Source organism: Rhamphochromis longiceps, linkage group LG14, assembly GCF_057381845.1.
Source record: "Rhamphochromis longiceps isolate RC_006_pf linkage group LG14, R_longiceps_female_GT1.1, whole genome shotgun sequence".
Taxonomy (NCBI): domain Eukaryota; kingdom Metazoa; phylum Chordata; class Actinopteri; order Cichliformes; family Cichlidae; genus Rhamphochromis; species Rhamphochromis longiceps.
Window position 1 is genome coordinate 24,156,332 of NC_140570.1, and position 12,312 is coordinate 24,168,643.

The following is a 12,312-nucleotide window of genomic DNA, read 5'->3' on the forward strand; positions in this document are numbered from 1 at the left end:
GAAATGTACACTAACTCTAAAAATAGCGAGCAGGACTTGAGTGTCAGACAATTTCTGTTATATTTGTTTAGAGAGAGTGGGGAATATTCTAGAAGACTACACAAAGGTGGAAATTTAGTAAATGGATGCTAGAAGACAAAGTGATGAGCTGGTCTGAAATGGGAAGCTAATGAAAGACAAATATTTCCAAACACACAAAAAAGAATATGTCATAATAAAACAAACAAACAAAACAATAAACTGAGAACAAAAAGGGTTTTAAGAAAAAAATATGTGATTAAAATATGAATATGGCTTTTAAAATAAAAAATTGGGGTGGGAGTAGAAGAGGACAGAGAGTGAAAGAGGCTGGTGAAGATGTAAATCGGGAGAACTGGAGGACCAACTGTACTGCTAGCATTGCTTCAAATAACTTGTACAACATACTGTCAGTTTTAGTTATGACTTCCATCTCTACAGCATCACCACAGCTAATCCATTAAAAATGACATCCGTTATATAGTATTGACACAATACCCAAATGACAGAAATGCAGAATATTGTTAAAGTCCAGCTTGTTTGTAATCTGCTCTTTAAAATGCTGTTTCATTTCGTCCTGGCTGATTTGGCAGAACAACACAACACAACATGCACATCTACATCTGCATTAATCACTGAAGCAGTATCGTCCACTGCAGGCGCAGTTGTACACTTGATTCTGTGGAGTTGTGCTCAAAATAATATGGCAGCACTAGATTTTTTTTTAAAAAGACACTGTTCATTAGTAGAAATTCCTGAATGGGCTTAAAACCATCATCTGTGAACACGATGTGTCAGTGCATCCTCAAATACATGATGCAACTATGATGCAAAGAAAAAAAGATGTTCTCAGTGCACAGTTAAAAAGCCAGAATCTGTGATGATGATGATGGATGATGGTATGGGGATGAACTGGGGCATGTGGCTGCACATCTGTGAAGGCACCACTGGGACTGTATAATATACAATAAGCTGATAGAGATATGCATATATGCAGCCATCTAGATGATGTCAGTTTCAGCAAAACAATTCCAGACTATGATCAACAGCATGGCTCCTTAAGATTAGCAGTCTCTGTGCTAAACTGGCCTGCCTGCAGTCCACAAATGAAAAACATATTGAGATATTGTGATGAAATCATGTATATAGAAAGAATGCATTATTTTCAGTATTATCACAAGAACAGCCAGACCCTCAGCTGTTACACAAAGTAAGGCAACGAATTGGTAAATGCATCTCTATCTTCAGGGTTTTTATCAAAGCATCACAGGCAACAATTCAACTCTTTCATTCATTTTAAATGCTAATCATTAAATTCTGGCACCCCTCAAAAAAAGACAGGAACTGGAGCTGAAGAGGTTTTCACTGGAGTGAAGAAGACAAAGTTAGAGAGGCAATGCTGAGATAGCTGATGGCTGACCTGTGCAGATCAGGGATAGTGGATATATTGGACAAAGGATGCTGAAGATGGAAGAGAAAACAGGGTTGAACAGTGGGAGGAAAAAGTAAAAGAATTTATATACAGACAATCCACTGAGTGACCACTGAGAGAAATTTGTTTCTCAGCAAATATTTTCCATTACATGCCACATTACGGATTACTGCTTAGAAAACAGCATGTACACAACACAGTGATTATTACTTCACCAATTGTTGACAAATTGTCCATACAAATAAGTATGACAATGATCATTCTTTCTAATATACAGCTGTAGCATATAGCAAATTTCACTGTAAGCTGTATGTGTGAGCGCTCTCTGTAAATGTTTACTCAAACATCAGTCTACCATTGTGTTAGAGAAAGTAGCGTGAGAATGACCACAAGGTCAGCTGCAGAATTACATCAAAGATTTGGCTGTCTGTACACACACACAAACACACACACACGCACACACACACACACACACACACACACACACACACACACACACACACACACACACAGAGGAATAAAAATACAAACTCCCATCTGCGCAGCTCTTTATGCTCCTCATGCTGAACAATCAGGTACGATAGGTGTGGTCTTTCTGGGTCCCAGCAGGCCGACAAAGACAAAAGGCGTACAGGAAGAAGCTGTCTGCTCATCCTCAATGAGAACACGCGAGAGCACAAACACACACACACCCACACAGGTGTGGGGCATGTAGAGTGATACAGTATTTGGGTATCTGACACTATTTTTAAATTGAGGAGAAGAATTACAAGATTATCTTTTAATTAAGAAACGTCTGGTTGTTGTCTTCAGGGTTTTTTTTAATGATTGACATCATCATGTTATTATCTGCTAGCAACACAAATTATTTTGTTAATATTCATGTAATATTTATTCATGGCCTCTTTTTGGAGTCTATAAAAACTTAACTGACTTTATTACAGACAGAAGCTAAACTACAGGCTTCGGAAAAAAGAAGTTTCCACATGACTCTGGGCAATCCTGAAAAAAAGTTCATAAGAGTTTGATTAGAAAATGATCAAAAAAGTATGGCTGATCATGAACTCCTCTGTATACCAAAGTATTCTAGAGTCAGATGTGAGGCGATCTGTCCAACAGCTAAAGTGTGGCTGGAATCGGATCTTGCAACTGGACAATGATCCCAAACAGCAACAAATCTACAATAGAATCACTGAAAAACAAAAAGAATCAATGCAACGGCCCAGTCAAAGTCCAAACTTCAGTCTAAGTTAAATTCTGTGGTGGGACCTTAAGAGAGCTGTGCATAAACAAATGTCTGCAAATGTCAGTGACTGAAAGAATTTAACAAGAATAGGGTGGACTTAGTTTTTCACAGGACTGCACAGAGTCCTGTGAAATATTTTCCTTTCACATGATTGTATGACAATTTAAAAACATGAACACAAAATTTATTTCAATATGTGACCAAATAAATAAATAAATAAATAAGCTGCCCAATAAGCTGCCATAACCATACATTTGACGTTTTTAGACCTGCTCAGATCTAAGCATGTTTTTCTTCTGCATATTAAAATATTTCATATTTAGATTTCATTTATTAAGATTTCGCGAATCCCTGAATTCAGTGAATGCATTTAGTTTCACATTGCGTTTAAGTTTTTGCAATCAAATAAATAAAGAAGAACGGAAATGGCCTGTGTTCTCGCGCCCCCGTGTGGCGCAAATGTGTAGTTGCAGGGCGTCTTCAATGACGTTGAGGGTAAATGTCAACATAAGCACTTGCGGAAACAGAAAAGTAAAGTAAGGTAAAGAAAAATAAAAGATATATATATATATATATATATATATATATATATATATATATATATATATATATATATATATATATATATATATAAAGATGTAGATATAGATATAGATATATTTGTCTTCCGACGGATGGTGGCGCTGTTTCCTTTCTGCCTACCTTTTACTGCGCCTTTACCTGAGACTCTTCCGGGTTGAGGGTTCACAGGGCATGCGGAGGTCGTGTTGTGCTTTTTCTTTCGGCTCATACTTTAGCTAGCAGTGGTTAGTGATGTAATGGCTTTCTTGACTTTGTTCATGAGAAGGCAGCTGCCGCAGGCCGTGTGTCACTACGCCCGGCTGGTGAAGCAGGTCCGGCCGCCGGCCGCCGGTGCCACGCTGCGGAGACTGCACGGCTCAGCCCGGCAGCGGGTCGCGGATAAGGGGCCGTGGGGGAAGAGCCGGGGGCCGGAGCAGCAGCAGTACCAGCTCACAGACCTCGACAAAGCCGACGCTTTGGTGAGTTTAGTCCTAATGATGCAGTAGTTGTGTTACAGCCAGTAGTGAGCTTTGTGTAATTTTAATGGCAGAGCCGCTTTTTCTTTCCTTTTCCCCTTATCTGAAGGAAGTAAGATGGAATTGTTTTGAACGTCGTGAAACTGTAAACAAATGAGGGAGTAAGTTTTGCTAATAGATTTTCTTCTTTTATTTTCAGATGCTGAGAAAGTCCCATGAAACAGGTAACGTTGCTGCTCCACAATACAGGCTGTAGTCCCAATTTTCATCCTAACCCTTGTAGGATTTCTGCAGCATGGAGCAAAATGAACTTTTGTATGTTTCTTCTCTGGTCAGTCAGTGTCGGACTCAAAGTGTAATAAGTTATACTTTTATCACGGGTGTGAATGTCATGGTTGTGTTTGTGTGTGTGTGTGTGTGTGTGTGTGTGTGTGTGTGTGTGGGTGGGTGGGTGGGTGGGTGGTTGGGGGGGCTTTTAATGATTTCTTTGAACTTTTTTTCGAGGGTGGAATGATTGTACAGCACACATCTTTAATTGCTTTGAAAAACAGGTTTGAATTTATTTAGGATTTTCTTTAGAGTCAGAAGCATATGTACAGCCTCAAATAGAGACAGCCAGTGTCTTTTAGTTTGAAAAGACTAAGAACATTTTACTTCTCATTAGTGATCGTGATTTACTGTAACTGGTAGTTTCTTTTTGACAGCACTCATTGGACAGACCAGTATTTAGAACAATGGAAAAGTCCAAGGAAGGCAGTGAAAATCTAAGAAGAAGAATTGTAGATGTGCACAAGTCAGGAAAGTCTCTTGAAGTCATTTCTAAAGAACTGCAGATTCCAGGATCGAACAATTGTCCGTAGGCACAGGTTATTCAGATCTGTCACCACTTTGTCAAACTTTGGATGAAGACCTAAAGAAGACCCTCATCCTCACATGAGAGGCAACTGGTTAAGATGTTTAGGAACAACCCAGGAACCAAAGAGGTTCAGGTCTGCATGAACTAGAAACTGCCAGAAGATACAGAAATAACCACCTTCAAGCTTGACTGAAATTTGGAGCTGCCCACATGGACAAACCAAATGCCTTTTGGGGAAAAGTTTTATAGCCAGGGGCTTCTGGAATGGCCTTCCAGAAGCCCCGACCTCAACTCTACTGAAAATTTGTGGACTACGCTTAAAAGCCAGGTCTGTGCCAGGGCACATACCAATCCTATCAAGAAAAGTGGTAAAATATCCATGAAGAATTATGCAAGAAACCTGCTGGTGGCAAGCAAATGCATCTACTAAGAGACATTTAACCAAATATTTGTGAGTATACATGTATCTACTTGAGTCACAGTTTTGACTCTGTGTGGATATAAAAAAATCCTAAATACATACAATTTGTGCACCCAGTTTTGTTTTTTCTTTTTAACGTTATTAAAAATGTGTGCGGTAAAATCATTCCACCGCAGAAAAAGAACAGTTCAGAGAAATAAGTAAAAGCCCCAACATTGCAGTGACATTCATGCATATGATGAGTGTATGTACTGCAATGCTTTAAGGTTCATTTGTAGTCATGTTCAGAGATTGAGCATAGCAAAGCAGTTCAGCTGCTGCAGGACGGGGCTCAAACAACACAAAACATCTTCCCGAAATCCAACCTGCATCTACAGTGGCACCTGAAAAATGTCTTGCACGAATAATCTTTAGAAGAGAGTTAAAATATAGGCTGGTAGGTCAGTATATTCTCCAGTATATGGTTAGTATTTAACAGAGATTACATTTAAGTTGAAACAATTAACTGGCAAATCAAAAATGCATGTAATAATTAAAGTGGACATTTCTAATGCTTGCATCTGACTAATGACAAAAAAAGAAGAACATCTTTAATTTCCTTTTTGTCCCTTTAAGCCAGCTTTTTTTCGTACTTTCGTGCTCTGTGCAGACAGAAAGTTTGGAGGCTGCAGGTGGGTCGAGCTGCTGTGCTCTTCATGCAGAGGTCAGACTAGAAAACTGACTGAGACCAAGCCTTTAGAGCAGTATACACAGGCACAATACAGTGACCTTAATACTTGAAATTTTGGCCGTGTTAAACATGAACCTCCACTGTCACAAGAGACAGTGCACATGGAGCGCAGGTATTTTCAGCTGCTCCCTTATTTCCCAAGAGGTCGCCACAGAGGATGGATCTGCATATTTGATTTGGCACAGATTTTACACCAAATGTTCTTCTTCCTGCAACTTTATCCAGACTAGGAGTACACTAGCTTGTGAATTCCAATGGGGCTTCGTTTGTGTTTGCTCCAAGTTCAAACCCTTCACGTCTTAGGCAAACATGTTTATAACCTTGAAGCCACAACAGCTTACAGGTCTGTGAAAAACTATGTACACTCTCTGATTCAGGAGCTTATAGGAAAACTTGAAGGAATCACCATCTGTGTGACTTTATCAGTCTCTCACATCACTGGAGGAATTTTGGTTTACTCGTCTTTACAGTGTTACTTGAGTAAATTCAAGTTTACAGGCATTCGTTTATGTACAGCTCTCTTTTTCCCAGCACAGGTCCAATCAGGTTGAGGTCTGGCTTTCTTTTTCTGACATTATAGATTTAAAGTTGTATATTTTCTGCTGTGCCTGGGATAATTGTCCTCTCCTTCAGATGTTAGGCGGGTGGGAACATTTAACACGCTAACCGAGGCCTGTAGAGTCTGGCATATGTAGCACTTGGGTTTTTGCATTTGCTCAGAATAAATCTGTTCACTGCTGTAAAGATTATGGCATCGTGTTTACACACGCCTGAACGCTCCACACCAGCAAACTGCCTAAACCTCTGCTTTTAAAGGTGTGCACATATTTGCTGGTGATCAGTTAAGTGCATTTGATTAGCAACACCTGGCTGCTGCTTGCGCTCTTAATTCTCGTGGCGGTAATAAGGATGTGCTCATTTTTTTCTGAGGCCCTGGAAATGCTCTTTTCCACATGAATGTATACAGAGCATGTGACACAGTAAAAGGAAAATGCATAACCGGTCCACTTCTAAGCCTGGTGACATTATGCAGTATGTCAGTTAGGGCTGCCACGATTAGTCGACTAGTCACGATTACGTCGACTATCAAAATCGTCGACGACTGATTTAATAGTCGACGCGTCGTTTGAAGCTTTGTAAGATCACAAAAGATGCAGGAATAAGTAGTAGGATTTAAGAGTGTAATAACGGACTGAAACAGAAGATGGCAGCACTGCATGTACAAGGATGCCAGCTGCCGTTAAACCCCAAAGAAGAAGAAGAAGCTGTGTCCCAGAATTCATAGCGCGGCCCAGCTCAGTTTCCAACGATGGCGGCAGCTAGTTAGTTTTAATGTTACTCTTATTATTCTTTCTGGGTCACAAAATAAACGTTTAACATATTTCCAGGCGAGAATGTAGCTGTGTAAACCTCAAATATCTGCTCAGTTTATCAGGACACCACATATTTTCAAAAGCGCTCTGACGTTTTCAGAGACGTCTGTTACCCACTAGCTCGATAGCTAGGCGGGGGCAAGGCTAACTAGAGCCGGTGAGAACACCGGACTCCTGGCAAATCGTTTTCAAACCCACCGCCGTTTTTCGCTACTCAGGTTAAACATGATATATAAGTCACTTAGATCACTTAAAAATGTTATTGTTTGGCTTTTTTTCAGTATTTTATTTGTTCCTGAGTAAATCTGTTTGGCTGAGATTAAAGTTATAGTTTTTACACAGCTGAATAAACGTCAAGCAGACAGCTGATTATCAGAAGTGTGAGATGCTCGAGAATATACTCCGGTGTCCCGTTATATTATAGGTAGCAAGGAGTTTATTAAACTTCACTGAAACAATCTGACAATCATCTTGTCTTTATTTTTAGTTAGCACATATCTTAAACACTTAAAGCTTTAAGCTAATGATAGTTATATAAGAGCAGATGCATTATTATTATGCATCTGCTCTTATATACGTAAAACGTATGCTTTAAGCTGTACGTTTTACCTCCAATGGATGCATGATCTGATTAGTTGACTAATCGCAAAAATAATCGGTGACTAGTCGACTATCAAAATAATCGTTTGCCCTAATGTCAGTGCAGTCATGTCCTTGCTTATGAGAATCCACTAAGTTAAAATAATTGTCACTATACCGAGTCTAAATACAACAGTCCTGTAATACACCCGGGCTTCATTAAGTGCTGATTCAGCTTCAGTTTGTGTTCCTTTTAAACTGCATGGCTCTATACTTTATTACGTTTCTGTTATTTTGATTATATCTGCACACAGCAGCTCATTAGCACCCCAAACTACACCCTACAAAATTATCATATAGTTGAATCAGCACCTCTCTGAACAGTTAGAGCATCGTATCCTTCATGGGGTTTGGGTTTACTGCATGTCTGGTGTATGAGACCTCATTAGTTGTCACACTTCCGTTAAGAATTTGGTGTCCTTATTAAATTAGTCTTTGTTTATGCCCCCTGCTCACACACACAGTTTGTTTGCTTTGTCCAGTTTCACCTCATGTCAGGACTCGGTGTGTTTTTTGCAAACTGTGTTTGGTTCCTGCTGTAAGGAAGAGCTGCGAGGACGTCCATCTCTTCTGTCTCCACTGTGGGACAGAACTCAAGTTTAAACCAAGAGTTAAAAGCATTTGTTTCTGAATATTAAGTTATTATAATCTGAGCAAGCCACCATTTTTATCACAAATATGTTGTTTAAACATCATTTTCTTTTTTTAAACATCAGGATCTGGTGTCGTTAAACTGATGCAGATTAAAAGGCAGTAATTAGGCTGTGGTATGCAGCTACAGTAAACAGCATGATTGATTTTGGTTATCTGTAACGTGTCAGTTGTTTATTTCTGCCTTTGATCATTCTGCAGGCTTCCTCTCGTGGTTCAGGAACGGTCTGCTGGCGACCGGGATCGGAGTCATCGCATTCGTCCAAAGCGATGTGGGACGAGAAGCAGGATATGGTACGGGAAAGTTATATGTGCAGAAGAGCTGAAAACCAGACAATTTAAGCCTAAGCCTGTTTGTAAAATACACTTAAAATTTAAATAAAGTAACAAACGTTCCCACGTGTGGGACTAATAAAGCTTATCTTATCTTATCAAACGGTCGATGCAGCTCTAAATTTAAGATCAAGAGGATTTTTAAACTCTGTTTCTCTCTAGAAGATATTTTTTATCTAAAAATGTAAACATACGTCTGCTGTTTTTGTGAAGTAGAAAACTTTGTAATGGGCACTTGCTGCACTTTTAATATGAATAATTTCACAAGGATTCCTGCAATTGACTTGAAACAGAGTCAAAATCCTTGATATCTAGTTGTAACCAACATCATCATTACCTGACACGTGAGATGAGGCCCTTAACATTTTATTAAAGAAGACCTTCATGGAATCAATATTAATTGACAGCTGATGGCCATGAATATTTGAAAACTGTCTGAAAACAAAACTTTCGAGCCACAGCAGTAAATCGAAGGAACGCGGTATTATTTATGTCAAAATGAAAGCTGCTGACCTACTTGATGTATTCTCAATGCTAAATCACGGGAACGGTTTGTATAACTTCTGGAATAAGTTTGATGCCAGAAAATCTTCCACTTAATCTTTTATTTTAATCTAAATAATTAAAAGGAAAAGTCGATTCAACCTGCCTCCATGCCAGCTTTAATTACAGTGACTTATGAGGAAATTAATTGGGTTTCTACAATAATACCATGTCAATCTGTTTTTCCTCAGCCTTCTTTATCCTGGGAGGTGCGTGCGTGTCGTTTGGCGGTGCCTCGTATATTGGCAGCCTCTTTGCCTTGCGGAGGATGATGCTGCTGTCTGTGCCAGCACTGCTGTTCCAAGGAGCCGTGGTGGGCAGCGTCGCCCTCTTCTGGCTCTGCGCTGTATCGCTCTACATCGGACGATTAGAGGTGGAGATCATCCACGAGGGAGAGGAGGGAGAGGATGAAGAGGAGTGCCGAGAGTGCCGGGAGAGGCGCGAACACCGGGGTTACCGTGGCCCCCACGACAGTGAGGACAGTGACGGCAAGGGGCAAAACAAGTAGAGGTCTTCCAGGAATGCAGAGTGGAAAGCTGTGCATGTGTGCTGCTCCAATTCAGGGTTTCCCTTATTTGTATGTGTGTGGATTTTGTGTACATGTGCGTGTATAAGCAACCTACATATGCAGGCCGTGTGTGAGTCTGTAGATACGATCTTATTATCTGTTGTTATCAAGATGAATATTAATGTGGGGAAAGACTTTTAAGACCTTTTTGAAAACTGGTCGAAGAAATTTGTGAAACATGCTGGTAATTGGGTAGTTTAACTACCTTCGAAAATAAATCAACATTTTGTAAGTTTTGTTATAACTACATGTAGCCAGAGCTGAGTCTCTTACTTCATCAGTCTGAATTGTTTTCTTTTTCTTTTTACATTCTGCAAAGACTCGCCGAGAACGCCACGTTATTTCTTCAAGTTTACTTTTTGCTGCCCTATATCATTTTAATCCTCATTCACAGCCAACTGTTGTTGGGTGCTGTTTGTCTTATTCAGTATAATTAACTGTGAATGACTACTTGAAGTTTTCTTGAAAGCGTGGAACTAAAACAAGCTGGATGTGATAAACTGCGAGACCTACGAGGAGGACTGCGGAGTGTGTGTTTCACGTCTGTAATTTTGTTTTGATCAAAAATCTCTGAGAGTTTTTAATTTGTTTTTTTCCAGCTTTTTTTTTTTCCATTATTATTTTGTTTTCGAAGGGCAATAGCACTTCTGTCGCTTTAGTTTGAAACTTTAGTAACTACAGTTTTAGAAGCAAAGCCTATTTTTCACAGGCTTTCCTGTGATTATTTACACACACTCTGTATTGCTGTAGCCATGTTTCTGAGTGAATTCCACACTATAATCACTATGATTGCTTATTTAATGGATGTGAAGGGTTGTTGATCATTAAAGAGTTTGAATGCAGATGTGGAGATGGGGTTAAACATTGTTTACTTTTTTTTTTTAATGCACGACTTCCTGTGCACTCTACTGTATATACAGTAATAAAACAAGAAGAAATCTGTCGAGTTACATCAGTGCGTATCCTTTAATGACCCATCGAATGAGACCTCAGATATGTTTGTTGTTGGTGTTTTTGACCAAACTCTACGGAGAGTTTCATAATAGACGAATTATCTCATAAAATGTGATGAAACTGATCAATTATAAATCCCCCGAAGGGCATGTTCTCAGTGACTTCAGGATTAACAGCTGGGGCCATTTAAAAAAATCACTAATATGGAGAGCACACACATACTGTGAATAAATACTTGCGGACATACATGAGAAGGGGAGATGTGTAAACATCTCTCTCCTGCACCTTAAGAAATCAAAAACCTTCAGCTGAAGCAAATTATCAAACCACATAAATCTCAACGTGTATATTGCTTTTTAATTATTATTTTTTTGGTTCATGCAGACAGCGCCCAGTATAATGTATACGTGCTGTCAGAGTTTGTAGTTAAGGCTCCCTGCAGCAGGAGTCAAAAGATGTAAAAACTGTCCGTGCACACATAGACATCTATTCATGCTGTACATGAATAATTTTTATAACGAGCTGCTCATCGGCGAGCATGTGTGAATATCTGAACTCAAACGGGCAGCATGTGGTTGTGTGTGTGTGTGGGGAGAGTGTTAGTCATGGGGGGGCTTTGTCTGTGATTACTATCTCTGACTGGGTTAGGGCGAAGGTCTGTGATATCTCCCAGCTATCGACACACAGTGTTGCTGTTGAGACTCACCTCGGAGTCACCCTCTCCTCCTCTCCTCTCCTTCTTCACTCCGGCTGTCCTCTCCTTCCCTCCCACCTCTCCTTTGCAGATTCCCATGGCGTTTTGGAGCAGTTCTGCGAATAGGCTAGATGGCTACTGCAGCAGTGTGACGAGCACCCCCCCCCACCACACACACACACACACACACACACACAACCACCTCCTCCTCCCTGAGCCCCTTTCAGCTCTCTTCCTCAGATCCTCTTCTACCCTTTCACCCTCAAGTCCTTTCTTTCTGGTCTCCTCCTCACGTTCCCTACTCCTCCCCTCCCACCTCTTCTCAGTTTTGCTCCTCCGTGGCTGCATCTGACTGCACAGGTCTGTTTGGCATGCAGGAGGCTCCTGAGGCCTGGCGCGTCTAAAGGGCAGTGCGCCCAGAGGCAGGAGACGCGCCCTCACTGATAAACACCATCTATGCCAGACCCAGAGCAGCTATAGGAACCATAACGCCAGCACAACATACCCCAAAGTCCAGGTCTGGCCTCATACATCTCCAAACCTCAGCTTCACATCTACGCTCTCAGCATCGAAAGTTGGAGTCTTAACCTCTGCTTATTTTGAGCGCCGAGTGCTCATCTGCTTTCAGGTGTTAAATGCCATACGTACGGATCAAAGGATCTGCCTTAAGAACTACATTAAGTATGGATTGGCCTTCTCCTGGCTGAGAGGAGAAAGGGGTGATTGTTGGGAAACAATGACAAAGATGAAAATCATAGAGGTAGAAAAGAATCAGGGAAAAAGAGCCTGAGAAATGTAGTGAGCCCATGTCAGATGG

At 40.5% G+C, this 12,312-nt stretch overlaps 1 protein-coding gene across 1 annotated transcript; it reads left to right on the top strand.

Annotated features, from left to right (window-relative positions):
* Positions 1 to 3,422: 3,422 nt before the first annotated feature.
* Positions 3,423 to 10,789, top strand: tmem160 (transmembrane protein 160). The gene is made up of 4 exons (XM_085380492.1): positions 3,423 to 3,736; positions 3,933 to 3,957; positions 8,605 to 8,697; positions 9,471 to 10,789. The coding sequence occupies exons 1-4, from the start codon at positions 3,515 to 3,517 to the stop codon at positions 9,785 to 9,787; spliced, it is 657 nt and encodes a 218-aa protein (XP_085236618.1). The 5' UTR covers positions 3,423 to 3,514; the 3' UTR covers positions 9,788 to 10,789.
* Positions 10,790 to 12,312: the final 1,523 nt, after the last annotated feature.